Genomic DNA, 25,876 nt, shown 5'->3' with positions numbered 1-25,876 from the left:
GTAATGATGACAGTAGCGCACATAAAGTAGTAGCTGTTCCGTGCTCCAGTACGGTTAGCGCTCACACTGCATGCGAACCGCGCTCGAGCCCAACCGGACCGTGCTCTGGCCCACCTCTTCTAAGCAGGCCAGGGACGGCTAAACGAACCGCGCCCGGGCACGGAACAGAGCGATCACACTTGTCAAACGAGCCAGGCTTTGAGGTCAAATGTGCTCGGGCACGGTTCAGAGCGCCTAGTGTGAGTACACCCTCAAGCTCTTCAAGATTGCTTGAAAATAAACTTTGCAAGACAGGGGGTCCTCAGGAGCATGGTTGAAGACCTCTATATTGATGTGTTCATGACCTGTTTAATCTTTGAAGGTCTAAATGCAGTGAAATTTGGCTTGCACTTCTGCAGAATGTCTTTTCCTATGTAACGTGTCAACTGTGGTTCCATACTGGCTCAGCCTGCTACAGTAGCCTTGCCCCAAACTCACACTATTGGTTGAGCTGGAAAGAGATTGACAGATCTGAGCAAACCGCTCTCAATGTTTAGATAGTGCCTGGGGGCTCAATGTTTAACAAACTGTGTTGAGAGAATTTAACAACAACAAAATCTTACATACTTCATCTTTAAGGTATACTAGTAAAAGCGGTCCTAACTGTTTGCCAAAGTCAGCAATCTCCCAAACTTAATGCAGGCTTATACTTGTAATTCATATCAATAAGACCTCATTACATAATAGACATACTGTGTTCCCTGTTTGTTTGTTTTTTGTTTTTTTTAAAGTTATATTTCAAGTTATATTTTTGGCCTTTTATGCCTTTATTAGATAGGACAGTGTAGATGAGACAGGAAGCAATGGAGAGGAGAGAAGGGGACAGGACAGGCAAAGGACCTCAAGCTGGTACTCGAACTCAGGTTGCCATCAAGCACAGCTGTGACATATGTCGGAGCGCTGGCCACAAGGCTATTTCTCCGACACTATGTTCCCTGTTTATAAAATATGTCGCCACTATGTCCTGTTTTGATTTGACTAATTTTCTCTGTTTAACTGTTCCCTTTCACTATGAGTGGCGGCTCTCTAGTATTGTATCTATGCTCCTTATGGAGGTACCACTCTGGGAATAAGAGAGAGGGATTAAGTTAAAATAATTGAAATTTAGCTAAGGATAATGGGTAGAGTGGTGAATGACGAAGGAGTATGGGGGAAATTGAAACATTAAGGTCTGTTTCACTCCTTGAACAAAGTGGAGCCTTTCTCTGGGTGATGCATTTATGCATCTTTGCCAAGACATCCCTTCGGGTAAAAAAATAAAAAATAAATAAAGCAAGCATTTGCATTAGTTGTGCCTACAACTTGCTCAAAGGAAAGGAGTAGATGTATACTCTCAGTGCCAGAATTTTTTTTGAGACTCTCAATGTTAATCTGATTTATCACTGTTAAACTTAAGCCAGAGGAACCACATTAAAATCTCGTAAGTTGTTTATTACAAATACCTTTCCCAATCTACAATGTTTCATGTAACACACAACAGTCCACATTGCTTATTAAACTTTTACAGGTGGTTATCACGTGCAAATGTGTAGTGGGCTCCAAAATCGGTTCTGTGACATTACAGTACAGTTATTATGAAATATCTTACAACACTGAAGAACAAGATAAGTGGCTTGGATTGTTGGACCTCTGGGTAAACTGACTATGTCAAGTTCTTTGACAAGAAACTAAGGTACTGCACCCTGCAACAATCTGAAAGGCATGATGTGGGATGGTCGAAGGAATATATCTAACAAGCACCTCCCACAACATCGGCAGCCATTTTAAGGTACGTTCCTTAGATACCATGCGCAAAAAATGCTTCCACACATTGGACATTGAAATGGAGGCCCCGTAGAACTGAAGGCGGGTCTTCCTCTCCATTAGCCGTTTTCTCATAGGTTCATGTGGTCGAGTGTCACGAAATATCCCGGGGTCGGGTGAGCCACATTGTTTGGTGAATGTGCTTCGAATTGTACTAACATCAAACCCGTAATGATTTTTTAAAAATAACGAATAGTGTTCCAATGATCTTTATCTTGAATTGAAAGTTTGGGAATATCTTATGTGCGCATTGCGCATCGGGAAGGTGCATATAGTCTTACAAAGGAAAACGACAGCAGCAGGAAGCCGAGCACGACGGTGAGTACGAGCCGTTCTAAAGGGGGAGAAGCTCATGGGGAGAAGCTTATACTGCTTTGCTACGTAATTAAACGGGACAGTATAATACTAGGAGTGTATAATGCGCTAGATAATATTTACATCGCAAATGAAGGCGTTGATTTCCGTAGTTTCTCGGATCGCTAGGTCTTGTTTGTGTGCTCGTACTCCAGGTTCCAAGCATGCAGCCCATTTTGTTTTGTGACGTTGGACTTCCATGTTCCTAGCTCCAGCCAGCTTAGCTTCGTGCATTTCTCTTTCAGATTGCTCCGTTAGCATTATATAAACAACTAAATAACAATTAAAATACAACCATTAACTTTTTAATTATGAACATCCGTATATTTACATAATGTTACTGTACTTGACACCTCTGATAATTTATTGACTAGTTGTCACAACAACTAAAAATCTGCATCACTTTAAAACAGCCACCGGGTTCTCACTGTACAGGAGGGAGTCGCACTACATCGTTTAGTGTTGAAGGTTACCATGGTGAACTTATTAAATATATCTGTTTTGTTTTTCACGTTTTAATAATGTATTTATTTTGTATTTGATAAAATACATTAAAAATGAAGATGTTCGTGATAGTAAACAGACTCGTATACTTGTTTTATGTGTAAACAAGTAAATAAGTGTGTTAAGTGTAAGTCTTTACCCCATAGACATAAATGTTTGATAATGAGTTCGTCCTTTTTTCTTTCTTTTTTACAGAGTGTATGTTTAAGGACAAATCACAGGAGTGAGTTTGCTTTTGGAATGTGTACTGGCATTTTAGGGTAAGTTGACTTCACTCATTTTGTAGGCTGTTTTTATTTCTTTACAGTATGTTATAGTTCATAGAATTTATGGGTGTTTAGTTGTACAGATAAGGATGTATAATTTCCCGTGGTGGGATTGAGAGGAGTTATTGCATCTTGTCAAAGAACCTTCCTCGTGTGTCTTTATTTTACAAAATAATAGCCACATGCAAACACTTTGTATACTCTAAGTAGTGATTTTTTTTTTTTTTTTTTAACTTTACTGCGTACACATTCATATAGCACACACGTTAGTGTGTTATAACAGAATTAGTAAGGTAACTTGTGGCATACTCACTGCATGCACATCACCCTGTCATCCAACCTGAGCATAACATTTGATTGACTTTTGCATTTGTGTATGAGCCAAGACAACATTGATTGTGATAGTTTATTAATAATAAACTTTGTTTGTCGTGTCAACAGCACTGGTTAGCTGACTAATCATCTTAATGTATTAGCTTGATGGCAAAATTATATTTACACTGTTTATGACCAATTATTTCTCACATTTAGTTTACACATTAAGTAGTTACTTTACAGGTCATTAATATAATTTGCCATTATATTAAACCTACAGTGGTAGTAAGAATCCATTTCTAAAAATAGGTGCAGTTTCAGAACCAAATGTAACTATCGAGAAGAGTTGAGTCATATTAGGATTGTTTGTTTAAAAAAAAAATTGTCAGTGAATGATAGAAGATCGATGTGTGATCAGGAATCATCTGTGATGACGGTTAGTTTGTGTTTCTGTTTCAATCAAGCAGAGTGTGAATCTTTACGTTTTCTCTTACATCATAAATTAATATATTCTAATCCCTAAAGGTGCTGAGCTGTTGGTGTAAATGTTGTGTAAAACAATTTTTTATTATTATTAAAAAAAGCTAACATTTAATGGTCTTTCCATCACTGCAATTTTAAAAGTGCACTTTAAAATTAAATTTTTAGTATTCATATCAGTAGCCTAATAAAAGCTGATTTATATCTTTGTAATCCCCCAATTATAGGACACTATTTTGCTAGCAATGAGCAAAAAGTCATGGGCTCGATTCTCAGAGAATGCGTGAAACTGATAAAGTATATACTTTGAGTGCAATGTAGCTTTGGAAAGCAAATGCATAGATGTTAAACAGACTTTGTCTTTGAAAAGTTTATTTAACAGTGGCATCAGTAATGAAAAATTATTGCTTTTGCATGATGCAGCATCTACAGCACTAGGTATGTGTATATAAGACCAAGAGGGCACCATATTGTACAGTGCAAGCATAAATATAAAATTACTGAGTGCTTTTTATGTCAGCATGACATAAGTTGCGATAGTCTTTTCTTCCCTGTTGTGATGAATATCCAGGTAAAACGGTTTCTTGAACAAGACAAAATGAAGGGCTGGATTTGATTTCTTTGCCATCAGCAATTGATTGGATCATTGTCATTTGCTATTGATGCAATCTTATGTGAATGAGAGAGAAGAGACAAGATGTTGTTGCAAGTGGGAGGGGCATTATTTTGATTAAAGATTTTGAGGCATGTGAATTTAAAAAAAAATAATGATGAGCATTGATAATTTATAATAAACACTGCAATATTGCATTAAAAAAATAATAAATTTTGATTACATGGTGACTTTAAATCACATATCTGATGAGCATGTCAACACAATGGCCACTCAGAGGTGTTTACGAATCCGCTCAAAGCATCACATTTTTAAAATTTCAGTACTGACTTGATACCGAAGTCGGTACTTTTGACCACTCTAAAAACAACCCTTTGACTATGACTTGTTTCACATGTACTGCATCTGCTGCATGAGAGCGTCACTGCAGAAGCAGGTGTGTGTTGTGCCTTCACGTATGGATAGGGGGACTGTCCCTTTAAGAATTATTAAAATACAATTATTTGCTCCAGAATTAAAGCATATTGATCTTAAGTTGTAAAACATTTTCGATATGTTTACACTGCATTTTTGACATGTTTATTGCCGAATTCGGCATGTGCTGCACTGCTAAAATATTGCATCTGTGAGTATGTAAATATAGGTACCAAAACGAAAATGCTCTGCGGAAACAGTATTTGTGAAACAGCCCATCATTTAAGACAAACTGGTGGGTGCCCACCTCCATCACTCTCCATCAGTATCACTTAAGGTTCAAAATGTTAACATTAGTTAATGTGTTATTTAACATTATATAATCTGGCATCATGAACTTAAAATAAATTTCATGTTCAATTCAATTGTTCATATTATTCAGTGGCCTTTTATCTAGGTTAACTGTTCATTAATTCATGTTTGTTCATAATACATTGTTTATTTATAAATTATAAATTGCCTGAATAATTATATTATAATTATAATAATTATATTTCTGAATATGACTGTGAAATAGCTGAATTCAAAGATTTAAATGAATCCTTGAACCCTTCAGGAGTTTGTGCAGAGCTGTAGGTGCCATGCACAGCCAGGTATAGAAAAAGGTTTGGCAAACTTTTTACATTAGTTAGTCTGGATATTTTACTACCTTACTTTAATTGTCCAAATTTCTAGGTCAAGTTTCTGATGACCCAGTACGCGTTGTTCCTCCCTAGACCATTTCTATGGATACCTGCTTTGTGCACAGTGGTATTATCATATTGGTATCCTATACTGCAGGGGTGCCCAATCCTGTTCCTGAAGATCTACCTTCCTGCAAAGTTCTGCTCCAACCCTGATCAAACACAAGTGAACCAGCTAATGAAGTTCTTCAGGAGCACTTGATAATTATAGACAGGTGTGTTGGATCAGGGTTGCATCTGAACTCTGCAGGTAGGTAGATCTCCAGGAACAGGATTGGGCACCCCTGCTATACTGTCTACAGTGCCATTGTATGCAGCAGTATTAAGATTTATCCTCAAAAGAATTTGCTGGAATATACAAACCCGTTAAGTAAAAGGGGGGTGTCCATATACCTTTGATCATATGGTTTATCTTTATATTTTTTTGCAAAACAGGTTATGGGCACCTCTGTTGCCTAGGGTTCAGAGCATGGGCCATTGCACTGAAAATTGCATTTTCAACCATAAACAACAGTCTTTTTTAATGTACTCTCAAAAGGACAGTTGCTGACTGGATTTCACTGATAATATCCATTACATAATCTTACAGCTAGGTTAATTTGTTTACCCTGTCTTGTTAAAACGTTTGTGTATAGAATGTCAGGTAGTCATCTACTATGGAACCTGCATCAATGCCAGGGTGGCAAAAGTGTGCATCAAGGGCACAAAGTAGTCCCAATGCCTATGAGCATCCTTCTCAAACCTAGAAATGTCAAATGGGGCACCCTACAGTCTTGTGGACTTTACTGGCACACACGCTTGCTGCAGTCATTGCAAATCCACATAACTGCAAGTGCACACTGTGCGCCATTTGGGACAGGTCCCAGGTGTGCATACAAGCTTGCAAATGAATTTCATGTGTTTCACAGAACTTGTTAAAGGCACATGCACTTTCATTAGTGTTTTCAGTTTCCCTTGGCTGCAAAGACTACAGTTAGAGGTGGAGGTTTATCATACTGTCAGTGATCTTGGACTTCATGCATCCACTCCAATAGATGCTAGTATAAACTTAGATTACTAACAGCTGCTGCTTCACACCCGTGCTGTGTATTTATTTTTATTCCTTTTATCAGTTTCATACTATAAACATTCATAATGGACATTCTTGGATTAAATCTCCCTGTTATGGTGGTGGTTCATGTTATGAGACTGGCTGCTTCATTGCACTGAAAGGACAGCCGTGAGTTCTCTGCCTGCAGTGGCAGCTGTGACCAATGCATGTTCACACTCGCCACCTGAAGCTACTGAGTCTAACCTTGATCTGTGTTTAGGAGCAGTGGATCATTGTGGTTGGTTTCATCTAACAGGAACAGCATCAGCTCATATTCATTTTGTTTAGACCGGTGGATCGCATATGCTTAACTCATGCTCCATTGTTATATTGTGTCTGTAGGTTTATTGTTCTTGTATATTGTTTGATTGGTATGCTTGGTTTGTGTTTATACATTGTATAGTCTTGAGTACTGGTCAGAAAGCAAGTAATATTATTCATGTTTACTAAGTATTATTTCTAATATTATTAACTGTATGACATGGCAAATGTATGACATGGCAGATCATGTGCCAACATGGCCACACTATTGAGGGGGTGACCTTCAGGGCTCTTCAGCACCAGTCCTGGAGGTCCGGTGTCCCGCAGACTTTAGTTCCAACCCTAATTAAACACTTTTGTCTGTAATTTGCAAGTAATTTTGAACACTTTGATAAGCTTGTTCTGTGGTGTTTGGTTAGGGTTTGAACTAAAGTGTCCAGAACACTGGACTGGAGTTGAGAAGCTGTGGTCTAGGCCAGAGCTTCTCAGATCTGTCCTGGAGACCCTCTACCCATGCACATTTTGAATGTGGTTCCAGGACAGGTTTGGTAGCCAGTCCTGCCCCTAGAGGGCAACCATCTTTCTGAGCTTAGCTCCAGCCTTAATCAAGCCCATCTGCAACAGCTAATCTGGGTATTCAAGATGTGTGATTTTCTTTTTTTTTCTTTTTTTTCTTCCAAACCAGTTAAGCACAAACCTTACCCTGCAGCCAATTTTATTGGTCACAGGTGTATTGGAGCAGGGTTGAAAAAAGTCTGCAGGACGGTAGCCCTCCAGGAGCAGGGTTGGTCTCATGTGAGTCAACATTATTGCTTTATTTATAAATCTTTTAATTAGAAAAAAAAGCAAAAATATCTGCTAGCAGCAATTGTGGGGCCAAACTACTTATGGCCATTTTTGGCATGTTTGAACATTGGATTTTATTAGGAAACTTTTGAACATTGCACAATTCACATGGTTAAGCACTTGCTACACATTTAATTTGATCAAACAATCCTCATTTATAGTCTGTTGCTTTTAACAGCATGCCACTCATAGAACAGTTTATTTAATTTTACACAGACTTGAGGTTTTGAAGCCAGAACCACAGCTTTTGGCTCTAAATGACACAACATTACACAATTTTATAAAGTTGTGTCTCCACAGTCTCTGGGTCAGGTGCCTGTCGCTCATCTCGTCTCGCCACCGGAAAGACGTGTTCTCATACCTAAGTTCCATAGTTCAAGTGAGAATCAACTCAAAATTAAGATTTTGTATATAAATGCACCGCATGTTATATTTAATAATTTCAGATGAGATCATTCCCAGAAAAACACAATGTCTGGAACAGTAGCAACTTTTGCATCACTTCTGGCCACAGTACCTCTTGCGATCTGTACTTATGCCACACAGGATTTGAACCCATGACCTGAAACTTAATGCAAATGTAGCTTATGGTTAACCTGATAGCTAAAGAGAATGGCAACTGGTTAGCATGTTAACCAATTAGCATGCTAAGCTAACTAGCATAAGACAAACACAGGCAGGGTCAACTTTGGAGTGGGATTTCTCAGGGACGGTAGCATATATAAAAAATTTTAGTCATTTCTGTGCAGCTTGGTCCAAAGATCATCTGAGACAATTTTGGACAAAACTTGTAGTAGCAAAATCTGTTTTTCATTTACTTCAATATGGCAGGCACATTGACACATGACAAATGATACATAGTCAGAATCTGCATTAACCAGGGAACAAAATGACACAGAGAAAACAAATTTTGGATGATGTTTTCAAAAGTTATAAGTTTTTGCAAAAATCCTTAAATCTTTGGAACATTAGGTGGCACTGTGTTCAATCTTCTCAGGTACATTTCAGGACATTCTGATGATGATGCCTAAGAAATTTTGTGCTGATATGTCAAATTGTTTTAAAAGATATTGCAATTTATGACAACATTCAATCAATGGTTCAATGGTTAGTCCGATCCTGGCAAAATTAGTATCCTTAGGTTAGGCATGATACAAGGAATCCATAGACACCAGCTTTTCATTTTCTGGTAAACTGTTCAAAAGTTAAAAGCAAAAAGAGAATTTTTTTCAGTTCTCATGACCTGTTGTTGTTCCCAAATTTGGCACGGACCCTCAGACCATGGATCTGATGAAGCGTTTTTCTTAAAGTTTGGCCGAGATCCAGCCTCTGAACCAATTTTGGGTCGAACTCGTTAAGTTTGTGACATCATAACCGGTAACTCTGAGATATAAGCTGTGTCATCAGAAGGGTTTGGAACCAGTTTGTCTTTGACTGCAACTGCTCCCTTAAGTTTGTGGTCTCTGTATGGCCCAAATGGTTATGGCTGTTTATAGGAGTCAGGCTAACTACATTTATTTTTTACATTTATTCATTTTGCAGATGACTTAGAAGTGAGGAATACAAGAAGTGATTCATTGTGAAGAGGCAAATAAACACAAGAAGTGCTCACAATACAAGTTTCAGACATTGCTGTAGCATAAGCTAGATTAGGGAGGTTTTAAAGGAAGTGAAAGCATTTTTTTTTTTCTTTTCTTTTTTTATGATGAGGATAAGTGCTCTCGAAAGAGAAGAGTATTCAGCTGTTTTTTGAATATTGCCAGGGATTCTGCATTCCGAATGAAAGGGGGGAGATTTCCACTAGCAAAGAGCAGTGAACAAAAATGTTCTGGAGAGCGATTTTGTGCCTCTGTGTGATGGTGAGCCTTCACTAATTTAGCTGGTAAGGATGTAGACTAAAGAGTGAGTGGAAGTAGGAGGGTGCTGTGCCTGTGGTAGATCTGTAAGCGAGTGTCAATGCCTTGAACTTGATGCGAGCAGCAAGTGGTAGCGAGTGCAGAGAGATGAAGAGAGGTGTGACGTGGGCCCTTTTGGGCTCATTAAAGACAAGACATGCTGCAGCATTCTGTATCATTTGTAGAGGTTTGATTGCACATGATGGCAGTCCAGCCAGAAGAGCATTGCAGTAATCAAGCCTAGAAATGACCAGTGCCTGGACGAGAATTTGTTGCATGCTCTGTTAGGAAAGGCCTGATCTTCCTGATGTTGTGTAGTGCAAATCTGCATGACCGATCTGTCTTTGAAATGTGGCCTTTGAAGGTCAGTTGGTCATCAAATTACTCCAAGATTTCTGGCCGAACTTGATGGTGTAATTGATGATGTACCTAGTGGTGAAATTGTGCTGTAGAATCGGATTGGCAGGGAAGACAAGAAGCTCAGTCTTTGCCAGGTTGAGCTGCAGGTGATGTCTGCCAGACAGATTGAGGTTCGTGCAGCTACTGTAGGATCATCTGGTGAAATGAAAGGAAGAGCTGTGTGTCATCAGCATTGCAATGGTGGCTCAAAATAACTACTGCAGAATTTGAGACGTTAGTGTTGAATGATGTCTGGTGGTTTTTGAAAGGCCTGACTGAACCTTATGGATAAGACCAGGTGTTCTCAATTTTGACCCTCAAGGTCCACTTTCCTGCAGAGTTTAGCTCCTGATCAAACTCATCTTCCTGTAGCTTTCTCGTAACTTAAAGACCTTGAATAGCTTGTTCAGGTGTGGGAGACTAAGTTTAGAGCTAAACTCTGTAGGAAAGTGGATCTTGGGCGCAAGAGTTGAGAACTTCTGGTGTACACCATAAAGAAGAGGAATGATAAAAGAATATGGTAGATCTGGAAGAAAGAACCAGAGTTATTGTATTGCATTGTATCTCTGGTCATTGCAGAGATGCAAAGATTTGCCGTTGTTTCCACACAAGAACAATAACAGGAAAGGGGAGAAAAATAGGATGTAGTAGGCATTGGGACTGGAGGTGGGTGATGTTGCTCTATGTATTAAATGATGAATACAATGTATGATAACAATGTAGTACAAGATGATGCAAAGTTCTGCATGATGTCCAACAACACCAGACACTGGGAATCACCTTTTCCACTTACTTCTTTCTGTCAAGAAATGGGGTATTGCTTTATCCAGGGATGACCCATTCTGCTCCTGGACAGCCACATTTCTGAAGAGTTTTCTCAAATTAAATGTTCCTGAACAAGCTATTGAAGGTCTACAGGATTATTAGAAATTTCAGAGCAAGTTGGATCTCTACAGGAAGATGGCCCTTCAGGAGCAGGATTGGACACCCTTTACCCTTGGCCTTATCCAATACAAATTAATTAGGTGGTTCTCAGGGTGTGCTGTCAGGATGTAGACAGGGTCTTCTAGTGTTTACTCATAATGGCATCTATCTTGCTTCCTTGATTATTGTTCCTATTTTATACCATATAGTTTTCTTTTGAGTTGTAATTTTTGAAAACCATTCTTGGTGAGGGCATTATCCTGCCCCGAACAGCCTCTGAATCCTGAGAACCTTGAAGGTGCCAAGCTAATTTTCCTGGCCAAAAGAACCAATTCTTCCGTGGAAATGCACAGAATAGTTCTTGGTTGGGCAGTGGCATTGTGCCAGTAGAATAGGGGTACCAGAAACCTACCCAGATATTCAGTTATATGTATTTAACACCAAATCTGCTGACCAAAGCACCACGCTATCATGTTTCTATAAATGGATTTGTGGTTGACGATTAACTCTTCTGTAGTATTGTCAGTTGTGTTAAGAAAGCTATACTGAATGTAGTATTGAGAGTGCAGAAGTAACTGAATAGTATATTTTCACAATGAAAGCCATAGCTTATCAGTGTAAAGATGCTATAAGACTTGTCATCAAAAAATTTAATCTCTTTTGTAACTTAAGGCCCCTATCTCATGACAGGACATGAGGTAATGTTTCCAGTTGCCCCATACCAACCATATCTCACTGTATATCCAATATAAAGGCTCATCAAACTCTGAATCTTCAGGGTGAATGTGATTTCAGCATGTTCCTGGATCAACATTAGATTTGGCCGGTCAGATTTAAGAAACAAGTTTACAGATTGTCAAGTTTAGGCTTACAGCCAAGGTCAGGTACTTCTACATCAACGTTATTCACTTATCATTTTCTATGATTTTAGGGATAAGTCAAGGTTAGGTTTAGGGGTAGGGATAGGGTTAGTACTATGTTTTCAGATAGGGATGGTGATCCATGATCAACAAAATATTTTGATCCAGGAACATGTTTTAAATGGCAAAATCACAGTGACCATGGAGAGCTAAAGATGTCAGTTTTCTAAATCTTTTTTGATTCTTAGGTTCTTGAAAATTTGCAGAATTTATTCCGAATTATAATAGAAATTCCATACTCCTTTTGGGTATATTTTCTTGCTCATTTAAGTGGATAATGGGACATGTGTAGAGTAGGCATTTTGTACCGAGTAGTTTACATTATTTTCATTTGCGCCTGTATAGGCATCAATTTTTCCACTGAAACCTGCAAAATCTCACCAAGCAAAGGTGCCATGGATGTGTGATGTTGATGTTATGATGGGTCACAGTGCCAGTCTGAAATTGCATACTCTGTTACTAGTAGGTCATTACTTAAATCATAGTGTTTTATAAACCCATGCTACTCATTTGTTGAGAAGTATAGATGTATTTGACCCTGGGAAGTGATTTCTCTCTGGAGAGGTGATGCCACATGCTGCAGGTGCACCCAGGTTTAGTAATATATTGACTGTTCTTGGTACACTACAGATCAGAAGTTTTAGAACATCTATTTTGAAATGAATGAATGTCTTAACTTTAAAATTAGAGTAAAGAACAAATAAATAGTCAGCAATAAAGTAATTGAAGACCATGAACACACCCGGAGCAGTGCTGCAGCGCCCGGGGAGTGATCGGGGGTTAGCCTAGCTGCCTTGCTCAAGGGCAACTCAGATGTGGGTAATGAGAGTGGAAGAGAGCACTGTTCATTCACTCCCCAAACCCATGACCTTCAATTTTCAAGTCAGATGCTTTAGGCCACAACTGCCCCCTAATGCAAAACAGTATTCAAATGTTCAATGTTCATTAATCATCATTTATCCCAGACCAGCTTCATGTGGTTGATGTCTCAAATGTTGAAGTTAGCTGGTAGCCTAATATAATAACATGGGAAATGAGCAGCGGTGTTGACCTTCTCCTGACTCGGGTAAACTCCGCCATTGTTCATGACCACTCCTCAAGCCCCAGTTGGCCCGCTTTGGACGATAGTATTCGGTGGGCCAAAAACCCCTTGCCATTGGCCCAGAGAAACCCCGTTGAGGCCCGATCAAGCCCTGGAAGTGACGGTGGAAAAGCAACTGGCCCTGGCACGCACTAGAATGCTCTCTTTTGGCCCAACAGTGGAAACACTGCTACTGTCTACTTCCGTTGCTTTGAGACCATTTTAGACTTTCTTGTTACCACTTGACCTGTGAAGCCTGTAACTGGAAGCTCTTCTTCAGTTTATAGTACTTGATAATTACAGCCAAGTGTGTTGGAGCAGAGTTGGAACTGAACTCTGCAGATAGGTAGATATCCATTAACAGGATTAGGCACGCCTTATGTAAGGTCTATTTTGATCATCTACTTTGATCCAAAAAGGTATTTTTCACTAATTTATAAGATAGTTTGTTCTTTTTACTTAAAAACAAAAAACAAAAAAACCAACATTTAACAGTTTGCTATAAAATTACATGAAATGTAAGGTTAGATCTATTAATTTTTCTCCATAAATATTACAGTAACTTACTGTTAACCAGTTAACCGGTCTTTACTGTTGCATTTTAACAGTCTTTTACAGTGAAAATTACAATTATTTTTATGCACATTTTTATTTTGTAGATTTTGCAAAACAGTTGAGAAATACATTATATTGTGGAAATTGAGGCCATCTTTAAACTTGTTTCTCTGAACTCTTTCGAACTCTTTCCATTGCTGGTTGTATTATTGTACCTTTTGGGTAAATAGCAGACCACTCTTAAAGCTTTCCTTCAGAAAATTAAGCTTCTAGATACCTTTGGCACTTAGGTTCTCCAGGAACTGGATTTGACAAACCTCATTCACAAGCTGACATTTAAAGTTGAAGCATGAAGTTGTGATAATCTTTTCTTCTTTATAGTGTCCTATATCTGTGTGAAACGGCTTCTCAAACAAGAATAAATGTAGGGCAAGACTTCATTTTAGCCATGGGAAATTGATTGGATGTTCGGATGGTTGTGGTTTGCTATTGCTGCAATCTTATGTTAGTGACAGGTTGCACTCACCAGTAAACACGTCTTCAGAGAAGAGAGATGTTGCTGCAAGAAGGAGGGGAAGTTATTTTGATTAAAGATCGAGGGCACCTACTTTTAAAAAAAAAAAATATACACAGATAATTTACAATAAATACTGCAAAATCCCATTAAAAATAGGAAATGTTTACATGTATTGAAGCCCACTCCATGCACCACTGATCTTGTGTATAGTTTGAGAACCTCTATCTGTATATCCTGGACAATTTTTTCATATAGTGAGAGTGAATGGGGCCTGGTTCTGTCATACTCCAAAAAAAGAATGACAGGGCACATTGCTCCTTCACTTTTCCAAAAGCTGCGCGGCAAATGTTGTCAAAGAGCAAAGCTCTTAGACTGCTAATGATTCCATTACCTTTGGATTACTTCAGCGCTGCTGTCTTAAGGCGGGTGCACACTGTGCGATTTTGGCCACGATTTGGTCGTCTGAGACACATTTTGAGAATCCTAAAAGATTCCTATAATCTTAGGCTAAAATCTGTAGCCTTTGATTGCTAGTTTGACATGTTCAAAGACAGCCGATTAATGACCGTTGCGATCAAATTTTACCTCCGAAATTCTGGCGGTGTCAGATTTGACACACAGTCCTACAGTGTGACTTCTTCTATAATGAATGTCAAATTGTCTTAGTTTTTCAAGACAAGCCATGATCAAAATTAACACTAGAGATGTCTTTGTTAGCCACCATTTCAGTCCCGTGTGTAATGCAGCTCACAGTCACCGAATGTGTATGGGTTGATGATGTAAAACTCTGGACAAGTTCACGCGCGCATCCATTTTTAACATGTCTTGACTGTCGTACAGTCTGATATAAATGACAGCTGAGATCCCACAGTGTGACATGAGGATCATGTTTGTACAGTCTGACAAGCAACAATCATAAAGGAGTATTATAAATCGCATTTTTTATTTTTTATTATCATTTTTATTATTATTCGTAGTAGTAGTAGTAAACATCCACATTATACTAGTAAACAGCAATTTTATTAGTAATTGATTTATATATGCTGCTTTTGAAATAGATATTTTTCTTTATGCAGGTCTTTGGGCAAATCAGCTATAATGTTCCCACTGATATGTAGTGGATAAGTGTGGTGAGCATTTCATTTCATCATCTTATTTAATTTTATTTACAAATGTGTGCTGTTTTGGTAATCACATGGACATTTGTCTTTCAGAGTTTAAGGAGAGCTAGCCTTTGGAGGAGAACACCAGGATGGCTCAAAAATGGAATGCATTCCAGCAAGCACAGATTCTTTCTAACCAGAGACCAGAAATGTCTGTGGGAACTATGGAATGTAATGGAATTCCAGAGGAACCGGAGGAGAACTTTGCACATGAGATAGAACAATTAATTGAGAAGGAGAACTTTTCAAGCATGATGGATTTGCAAGACATTGCTGAATCGGACATGAAAGACTTCGAGTCTGGTTCTCTGCAGCACACATGCTATGAGTCACCTTGGCAAGATGTAATGAATTCAGGTCACCTTGAACAAGATAAGTCAGGGGATAAAGGAGAATATAATGGTAACATGACACCCTGTCCCTTGCCTAATTCGGTAGAGGTTGAGTCCACATTGGAAGCACATTCTGACAAGGCAATATTAGAAACTGCTTTTGAGACAAATGCTAGTCTTGTGGAGTATTCAGATATTAGCAGCTGCTCTGACACGGAAGCAAATCTTGATTGCAGTTTGGGTTCATCCATTGAAGATAACATTAGTAGCAACCAGGCTGGTCTGTCTGTAGAGGAAGGAGACCAAAATTCAAGTAATACAATGGAAGTTTCTTCTGCTGAGGTCCGCCATAGTACTGTGAATTCAGATATGAGTGAAATAAATCTACAGCAGGACACTGGGCCTCCAGTGACCATGGGTGAGAGCAAAGATGATGTAAACCATACTTGTAGTGAGGGCTCACTTATCACAAATTCTGAGGATCCGTGTAGAGAAGTACAAGGCATGGATAATTTGAATGGTGTAATGCCTTTGTCAAAAGATGGACAAATTGAGGAAAGGGACATTCTTTCTTGTGATTTGGATTGTTTTTTGGATCAAACAATGATGCATTGCAAAGAACTTGATACCTCTCAGGGTGGTTCCACTTGTGCCTCAAATCATGCAAAAATTCAGACTTCATCCACTTCTAATGAAGATGAAATCAATTGCCCAACCATAGATTCACTAAGTATTTGCCAATTGCAAAGGACAACCCCTGATGCTGAAAACGCATCGTCAAAACCTGAACTTGATGAGACATTTGTCATTTCTGGCATTGGAAAAGATCCATGTGGTGACTACCAGTTGGAGAGAATGAATCCAGATCCTGAAAATACATCTCCAAAACCTGAATTTAAAGGTACAACTGGGACATCCGGCCATGGAAAAGATTCACTTGGTGGCTGTCAATTAGAAAGCAACCAACCAGAGCCTAAAACAACATCCTTAAAACCTGGCCATGGAAATTCTTCTCAGCTGGAAGGACAGAAATGCTTCATGTCTGATGATGAACAAGTTGAGAGGAGTAGTTTTGGATTCCTTGAATCTTGTTTTGGTTTAAAAAGTACAACGCAGAACATTGAGGAATTGAAACACCTGGAACATGCACATGTAAATCAAGCTGATGAGTGCAATCTGTTTAATCACAGAGAACCACCAGTTCTTCTAAAAACTGCCTTTGAATCTAATAATCAGATGGATGAAGGAACTGATGTACCAGAAGATCCACTACTACTCAGTGCTGACCAGACATCCAGGACCTTCTTAGATCCTGGACAGCACAAATGTCGGACTGACAATGGCACCATTGCAAGAAAAGATTCTTTTTCATATTTCAAGACCCAAAAGAGAAAACTGCAACCTGTTGTTCTCCTTAAGACGACTGAACAAAAAACTTGTAATGGAAAAAACTACCATTGCTTTGAATGCCAAGAGTCAGCACAAAGTATAGATGAGCTAATCGAGCACTACCACTGCACACATTCTGTCCATAAGTCTCAGTATTGTTCCGCTTGTGAATGTTACTTCACTGGTGACGCATTGGCAGAACACTACTTCTGTGGGGAAGTCAAGCTTAATGACGAGTTAAAATCACCACCCTCATATACTAAAGGGCTAACTGAGGAGAAAGCAAAGTTCATTTGTAGGTACTGTAGGAAGTCCTTTGTTCGACAAGCTTATTATGAAGAACATGAGCTGAAGCACAGAGTTGTCACACATCATAGATGTGACTGTTGTGGATTATACTTTCCTAGTGCTCACAAATGTCAAAGCCACAAGCGTAAAGGAGCTTGCACACCCTTGATACTAGACCCTTCTGTACAGACTGCAGACCATTCAGAATCAACTCTTGGAAAAACAGGTGTACCAGACATGGTTGAAACCACTGTCTCCAACAAAGAACTTCGTGATTGCTTTGTGAAACTAATGGATGTGTACAAGACAAACCAGTCACCTGAACAAATGCATTGTCAAGTTTGTGGGAAGACATTCAGGCTTAGAGCACAACTGAAAGCACACCTTAGATCACACTCAGATGAGAAGCCCTTCAAGTGTGACAACTGTGGAAAAGCATTCAAATATACCTGGAATCTAAACAAACACAAAAGAGAGCAGTGTGCTCAAAAGATTGTCCCACGTGAAAAATCGTCAGTTCCAGATAGCAAGATTCCAAAGTTTAAATGCCCCATCTGTTTTCGCATTTTCAAGTACTCCTACAATCGGACACGACATTTGCGTGAACAGTGTCTCAAAGAATATATGAAAAAAGGCAAAGGAAAGATTGGTGTAAAGTATCGATGCCCTTTGTGTAAGGATGTGTTTACCATGGCCAGCAACCGCAATAGACACATCAAGCAAACTTGCGTTAAACTTAAACTGTATTCAGCCAAAGGTAAAACCGATGTAAAGAAAAGAAAAGAATTAGAGGAAGTTATCAATACCAAAAATCAGGACAAAGAGTCACAGAAATTGACTATGCCTGTACAAAAAGCATTGCAGTACAAATGCACTTTTTGTCCATCTGTGTATTCTAGCAAGTCTGGTTACTACGGCCATCTAGCAAAGCATAAATTGCTTGCAAATGCCAAAAAGGCAATCAAACACAAACATGGTAATGGTGTCGATTCAAAAAGTTCAAGCTCTGCCGGTCAAAAGTCAGCTAGCAAAGAATCTGCTAAGGATGCAAGCCTTTCTTGTCGCTTCTGTGGAAAAGCCTTCACTTTACCTGACTCACTAAGAAAGCACTTACGACTTCATAAAGGAAACAAACCTTTTCGCTGTTTAGACTGTGGTAAAAATTTTGCCAGGCATGGACACCTAATGACTCACAAAAATGTGCATAAGCGGAATGTACAGTGTTTAGTCTGTTGGGAAGTTCTACCATCTATTGGAGATTTGTTAAAACACAGACAGTCCCATCCAAAAAAAGGCATGCTTAAGTGCCCCGATTGCCCGCTGCAATTCAGGTTTCCAGTATTTCTGCTTCGACATGTGGCTGTGCATGAGAGAAGACGCAAACTTAAAGAACTTTTCCCTCCAAAGGACCAAGCTAGAACTCTAAAGGTAGAAAGGATTTACAAAGAGGAGTTCAAATGCGCTCTCTGCCAAGAAGCCTTTCCTGATTCAAAGGCACTTAGTGAGCATTGTATAACTCATATGCCTGAACCTTCTGCAACCAAATGTCAGTTCTGCAAAGGCCATTTCTCAAATCATGCTGGGCTGATTCGTCACATCCGCCTTCACACTGGTGAAAAGCCTTTTCCGTGTCTCACTTGTGGCAGACACTTCAACAGAAAGGAATATCGCAACGTACATCAGGAAAAATGTACAGGGGAGCAACCGCCTTTATTACAGACGTCAAATGCTGAAGAAACACAGGCAGAACACAGCGTAGATAGTGCATTAAGCAAGACCAACAAGCTCTATAATTGCTCATACTGCCCACATTCATTTCGTTTTCCCAACAATTTGAAACTCCACGAGAGAGCCCATTTGGCAAAGACAGTTTTCCCTTGTTCAAAGTGTGGGAAGTTTTACAGGAAAAGAAAATTTAAGGCTCATGAGGAGATCTGCAATGGAGACAAGTTAAAACCTGCTTGCAGAAAATGTGGGAGAGTTTTTACCAGAAAAAACTACAGAAACGGTCACGAAAAGCAGTGCCAGGGCAAGCTATCAACCGAAAACAAAACTGGTACAAAGGAGGAGGGCAAGTTTAAGCAGCAATGTCCAAAATGCTTTAAATGTTTTAGAACTAGAAGTTTTCTCCAGAAACATCTCTCTCTTCATTCAAAGGAAACCCCATATGTGTGCATGCATTGTGGACAGAAATTTGACAATCAGGATCGATACTTGCAACATGAGGCTTTTTGTGATGGTGTGACTAAGGAACGTAGATTGGAAAGTTTAAAAGGATCTGAGAAAATTAAATCGATGTTCGCTGAAGAAAAAAATCAGAAAGGCATCACTGTGGTTCATGGGGAAAATGGTGAGTCATTGAAGTGCAAATTTTGCACTAAATCATTTTTGAGGGCCAGAAATCTAAGACATCACATCCTCACTCATACAGAGGTCAAGCCATATCGGTGCAAGACTTGTGAAAGTTGTTTCTCACGCTATGATCATTTAAAATTGCACCAAGCCCGCTGCAGAGGAAAACGACGACTTGAGGTGCGAGTTGTAAAGATGAGTCTCGACAGCTTGAACACAAGTTCCCAAAGCAGAACACAGGAAGGTGACCCATTGCAATGCACAGTTTGCTTAAAGCGGTTGTCCACCCAGAGTGATCTGAAGCGCCATATGGCCATGCTCCACATTACCGATAAACCTTTTCCTTGCAAAAGATGTGGCAAAACTTACAGTACTAAAAAGACTTTGAGCAGGCACAACCTCACCATTAGATGCAAAAAGGTTTCAAAGGAAAGTGTGCCATCTGCCACAAACAATGTTCAAAACCAACCATGCAGGGAAACTTCCAAGCTTCTGCAACGTATACAAGTGCACTACATGAACAAATTTAAATACCAATGCGAGTATTGCCCTCGACGCTTTAAATTATCAGGACAACTGAAGGTGCATGTACGTCTTCATACAGGAGAAAAACCATATGGCTGCGCTAACTGTGGAGAACATTTCATCAGGACAGACTATTTGAAACGGCACTTGGCTAAATGCAACGGAAAGGGGGAAAACCAAGAAAAAGTCCTTTGTGACAAGTGTGGTGACCTGTTTACCCAGGACACACTGTCTGTACACCAGAAGACCTGTGTCGTCAGCTCAAAATCATCTGGATCTTCTCAAGAGGTGAACAAGAGCCCCACTAAGATAAAAGGTTTTTCATGTGCTAACTGTAGTGACCGTTTTTTATTATTCTCACAGCTCCAGCAACATTTTTTAGCAAAGCATAGATCTGATCAGCCACAAGAATCCATTAACGATCAACAGCAATTGACATCAAGTCACCTGGAAATCATAAAGCAAGAGCCGGTTGATGAGGGGTATGGGCAGAACCAAGAAAGCAGCAGTCCGATAAGGGAGCGACGTGCATGTTCAAACAAAGACATTAGTAAGCCTCTTAAATGCCCACAGTGCAACATGCGGTTTTCCAAGCGCGCTGGACTGGGTATGCACATGCGCATACATAATGGCGTATACCCGCTTTCTTGCACAAAATGCCATGTTGGTTTTTGGACCAAAAAGACAATGGAGAAACACAGGAGAAAATGTACAGGTAACACGATCATCTCAAATAATGGATCTGCCCTGGAAAGTGCAGGTGAATTAGATTGCGCTCTAAATGACACTGTGCTGATATTTAACAAGGGTTCCAATACAACAGGAACTGGAGTACTGCAGACTAAGTTCTCATGTAAAGATCAAGACCAGGAAAATGATGCAGAAAAAGGAGATGCTGCTGTTCACAAGTATCAGTGTTCTGAGTGTGATCAGAGTTTTACAGATGGACTGAGACTCATAAGTCATTTAGAGGAACATGGCCGTGCAGATCAAGAGCGCAAATCAGACATCCACAGATGCCATGTGTGCAATAAAGTCTTTGCTCAAGCTGGTATATTGCAAAGGCATATGAAAATCCAACATCAGGCAAAAACGGATAATACCTGTGAAATTTGTTTCAAGCGTTTTCGTTTTCCTTCTGACCTGGACATCCATAGATCTTGTCATGACCCCAGTCGTCCCTTTGTCTGTAACCGTTGTGAGATGCGGTTTTGGACTGCTAAATCCCTGACCATTCACCAAAGGATGGCTCATTTGCATGCAAACCTGCCCAGTTCAAAAGAACCTAGTGTGAAAGCAAGAACAGAGCAACCTGAAGTATATAGGTGTGAACCATGTGACAAAACCTATACGGTAAAAAAGTCATACACGAAGCACTGCAGATTAAAACATGGACCGGATTCAGTCAAAACACTCACTGATGAATTGAAAAAATCCTCTGCCAGTCCAAGTCAGGAGTCAGATAAGGAAGAGTCCAACAGAAATTTTGAAGATGAAGATGACAGCGACAATGACTCAGATTCAGCACCATACTTTCCTTGCCATGTTTGTGGTAAAACATTCTTAACATCAGAAAATCTTGAGGATCATCAAAGATGTCATCTTGGCGAAAAACCCTTTGAGTGTGAAGAATGTGGGAAGTGCTTTTTTCAGCTAGCGAACTTGCAGCAACATCAGCGATGCCACAAGTCTGAGTTTCAGTGTCAAATGTGTGGCAAAGGTTTTGTCTCGCTCTTCTCCCTGCGCAAACACAAGCAAACGCATATCAGAAAGAGCCCTCATCGCTGTACTAAATGTCACCTGAGCTTCACACGCCCAACAGAACTAGCTGAGCACATGGTTACCCACCGTGATGAAAACTTTCCCTGTGACCTTTGTGATGAAACCTTTTCCTGCAAAACAAGTCGGGCGGAGCATCGTAAGATGCACACAGAGCAAGAAGAAGAGCTTCCACCATTGATTCCACCCCAACAGCCTCAAACAAAGCAAGGGACTTCAGCCATCCCCAGTAAAAGCCTTTCATCAAGTAACGTTGAGCAGTACAAGTACCGCTGTGGAATTTGTCAAGTAAGATTTCCAGATCCAGAACAGCTCTCAGAACATGGCTGCAGTCCAGCAAAAGAGCGGCCATACTCATGTCCAGAATGTAACAAGCATTTCTTACATGGTTCCCACCTAAAAAAGCATCAGCTCAGCCATCAGTTGTCAGGACCTCGTTCTTATCAGTGTAATCACTGCAGCATGAGCTTCACCCACCACCACCTTTTTCTCACCCATTTACGAAGCCACAGCATTGAAAAGTCTTCCAAGGACAGTAACTTTCCTACCAGTGAAAAGATTATACGTGTAGAAACGGTGAAGCGTGACAAAATTTACCAGTGCCCCATATGTCCTGAGAGTTTTTACCAAGCATTGGATCTCGCGAATCACCTTTCTGTTCATTCTCATATGTGCAGCGTCTGTAATATGACTTTTCCCACTAAGAAAGACCTTGACGAACATGAACAATGCCATTTGACTGCTGCTACACAGTATGAATGCACCGAATGTGGAGACAGCTTCCTTGGAAGTGACGTTTTCCGCAAACACCACTGTAGTAATCGAAAATTGACCTTTTTAGACAAGCACCATTCAGAGTCATCTGTCTCTTCCTCCAAGAAGCATAGTTCAGGGACTCATTTTCAAGCAGGTGATGAAGAAGAAGAGGTTGATGTTGGAGAAGACTTCATTATTTGCCCTATCTGTAAAAGACGGTTCTCCTCCAATAGCAGTTTAATGGAGCACCATAAAAAGCATCATGAGGATCCGCGTCCTTTCAAGTGCTTGGTTTGTGAGAAAGGTTTTACGAAGAAAAGATACCTTACGCAGCACCAGCAGATACACAGTGAACGGCCTTACCAGTGTGACGTGTGCTCAGAATCCTTTAAAACGGAACCGACTCTCATATCTCACCGTAGAATGCATGATGCAAAAAGGCAACACCAGTGCCCAATATGCTGCAGAACCTACCTTACAGCAAACGATCTTGCAAAACATAAACGGAAACATGTTGAACAGCAAAGCTCAAGTCAGGACAACAGAGAGTTTCGGTGTGATATGTGCTATAAATCCTTCACCATGTTTGATCAGTTGCAAAAGCACCAGGAAACCCATGTAGGACAAGTAGTCTATGAATGCACGGAGTGTGACAAAGCCTTTGCTTTTCTAAATCTTTTGGAGGAGCATCAGCGGACTCATGCTGCTGCTTCTGCAGAAGCTCTTCAGTCCCAATCACCAATCCATTTTCCCTACCAAAGCCCAGTGAATTAATAAAGGTTGAATTACTGATGACTCAGTTTCCTGCAATGCAGGTTATTCAAAATCATTCAGTTTTCTGAACATTATTTCTTAAGATAGAACTGTACATACAATCCAATTGTTCTTTTTACGTAGGCCTAACTGCTTTTATCCACTTTGAAATGTGGCCATGGGTGTTTTACCGTAGTTCTGAATCGGTCTGTTAATGTTCATACAATCTACTCTCTTTTACGGTTCTGTGAACTGCTGACTAAATTGTTTGTACAGTACTCAGACTGATTTGTGTGTATATTAAATGTATGCAATCTAGATGATGTATGGAACTAGAGGTATATATGCATGAATGAAGTAGTTGGAGATGTTATTGTTCCACAGTACAGTTCACAAGGATGTATAGTTGAAAATCCTGCATCATTCCTTCATTGTTGAAGTAATTTTTGACCTTGCTAAATTTACTAGCCATATGTGTTTTTAAACATCACTTTGAAGGTTAGAGGAAATCTGTAGATTTAATTGTTAATATTTCATAGTAATGTTAACTTTTTTTTTTTTTTTTTTTTTTTACTATCCATGTGTTTGTAAACATTTAAGGTCAAGTTAAGGGTTCATCACATAGCGGTTATATATGGTGTGAATGCCTTCTTGAGTTACAATAATGTATTTTATGTTTCATAAAAATCCCGCTTTATCTTTTTGAGAACAGTCTAACTTCAATGGCTTTGCTCAAATAAATAAAATAAAGGAGAAAATGTCAAACTTCAGGCTTGACAAAATACTGTACCCTTTCTGTTTAAACTACGTTAGTGCTAACATATATATGGCTTTGAAAACCTGATGTTTAGTTTTACTTTTGTATTATATGGCAATGTTGAGAATTTATTCAACTAGTAAACATTTACACCTACTTTGCTGTTATTGAGAAATTTCTTTCACTTTTGGAATGATTTGAGGTGACGGGTCCAAAATGGTTTTTTTTTTTTTTTTTTTTTTTTTTTTTTATCCACTTAAGTAGGCTTCAGCTGAAGCCTACTTAACTCGTAATAAAATCCAAATTAATTTATTTGCTGTGAATTTTATTGTAAGTATACTTAATTGTTATACAGGCATATTTTCATACTGTCAACATTTTGTAACAACTAACAGCTGACTGTTTTGAATGACTGGGAGACCAACCTGCTAGTCACAGTCAGGGGTGTTTCATATACCCATCCATTTCTGCCTGAAACCAACCTAAAATAGCAGATAGTTTCAAAGTAAAGTTTACCACATATATTAACAAAGAGAGCTCAATTTTCTTACCTGAATGTAAGAATTAGTCATGTCAAAATGAAAACACCTGTAATAATTTTTATATTCTGAGAACATGGTCAGTCTTCCTGGCCTGTAGCTTCTATTTTTTTTTTAATTGGCCTTTAATACTACCAATAATTGTTATGTAGGAATAGGAATTTCAGTTAATTATAGAGTTTTACAAGTCAAGAGCTACTTAAATTGGTTCTTTTAGAACAATGATGTCTTATAATGTTTGGCTCAAATATGCTCAGATTGAGAGTGTGTTGTGCGTTTGGCCTTGCGTATGACAGTAAACATTAGAAGTGAAACCTGCATCATCAGTTACTTTAGTTTTGCGTTTCTAATTTAATCTATTTCTAATTTAATTCATTTAGAAAATATCTTGTATGGTTGATCTGGCTGTAGCTTTTTACCTTCCATCTCATGTTTTAGTATTCCTCTTCGAAAACAAAAGTATATAGGTATATTGCTGCATGATTGTTTCACTAGTTTCTAGTAAACCATATCTCAACAAAAGAAAGGTGTTTTTGAAACTACCACAGGACCATCAGTAGTATTCAGTTAAATAAAATCAAATTTAAGATGGTTGTTCTGTTTTGGAACAAGTTATCTACTTTTTAGCTGGTATGGTCTGCTAGTAGCTGGCTTATTGCTGACCCAAGATGGTCTACTGGCACGCACCAGCTAGAAACCGGCTACCTCATTCCAAAACACAGCTACCAGTTTAAGCTGGGAATAGTTTAAAAGAGAATAGTTTAGCCCTGCTACTTCCTTTCAGCCTGTTTTGGTCATATTGCCCATCTCTAAGTCATTCATTCCCTATGTGACTTGCAAAGGCACATTCACTCCCAGCTCTTGCGTTTCAGCTCTGAGCTCAATTGCAAAGTAAAACATCCTCTCATTACCATACAGACAAAGAAATGTAGAAATAAAAGAACATGGAAATAAATAAATGCATAAATAAATAATTGTGGGGGGAAAAAATGCATAAATAAGGGAATAAAAGTATAAATTCTCCTTTATTTTGATATGTATTTACATTTCTTTGTAGCCTATATTTATGTAGCCTATTTATTATTTTGTCAGCTTTGGCATTCCATATCTTCAGTGTTTTTAATAAAATATCACTTACGTTCTCTGAACAGCATAAATTAAATCAGAAATGTGTCTCTGTCCAAAGTTTAATGATGATAAAAATATTAGGCATTTATTTAATGA

General features: G+C 39.1%; 1 protein-coding gene across 4 annotated transcripts; it reads left to right on the top strand.

Moving 5' to 3' along the window:
- Positions 1 to 1,488: 1,488 nt before the first annotated feature.
- Positions 1,489 to 24,269, top strand: znf1035 (zinc finger protein 1035). 4 transcript variants are annotated; one of them, XM_051864411.1, is made up of 5 exons: positions 1,489 to 1,807; positions 2,896 to 2,960; positions 7,568 to 7,677; positions 15,096 to 15,149; positions 15,234 to 24,269. In XM_051864411.1, exon 5 carries the CDS (start codon positions 15,272 to 15,274, stop codon positions 23,375 to 23,377), a length of 8,106 nt encoding a protein of 2,701 aa, XP_051720371.1. In that variant the 5' UTR covers positions 1,489 to 1,807; positions 2,896 to 2,960; positions 7,568 to 7,677; positions 15,096 to 15,149; positions 15,234 to 15,271; the 3' UTR covers positions 23,378 to 24,269. The 4 variants fall into 4 exon arrangements, with proteins under 4 accessions (XP_051720371.1, XP_051720370.1, XP_051720369.1 ...); XM_051864409.1 differs by lacking the exon at positions 1,489 to 1,807 and adding an exon at positions 1,822 to 2,160; XM_051864410.1 differs by lacking the exon at positions 7,568 to 7,677.
- Positions 24,270 to 25,876: the final 1,607 nt, after the last annotated feature.

The sequence above is a fragment of the Ctenopharyngodon idella genome, chromosome 16, assembly GCF_019924925.1.
Source record: "Ctenopharyngodon idella isolate HZGC_01 chromosome 16, HZGC01, whole genome shotgun sequence".
Classification (NCBI taxonomy): domain Eukaryota; kingdom Metazoa; phylum Chordata; class Actinopteri; order Cypriniformes; family Xenocyprididae; genus Ctenopharyngodon; species Ctenopharyngodon idella.
The sequence above is the reverse complement of the archived record's forward strand: the minus strand, read 5'-3'. Positions and strand labels throughout refer to the sequence as shown.

Coding starts and splice junctions, on each gene's coding strand:
- znf1035 (XM_051864410.1), top strand. CDS start 15,272: ATGGCTCAAAAATGGAATGCATTCCAGCAAGCACAGATTCTTTCTAAC.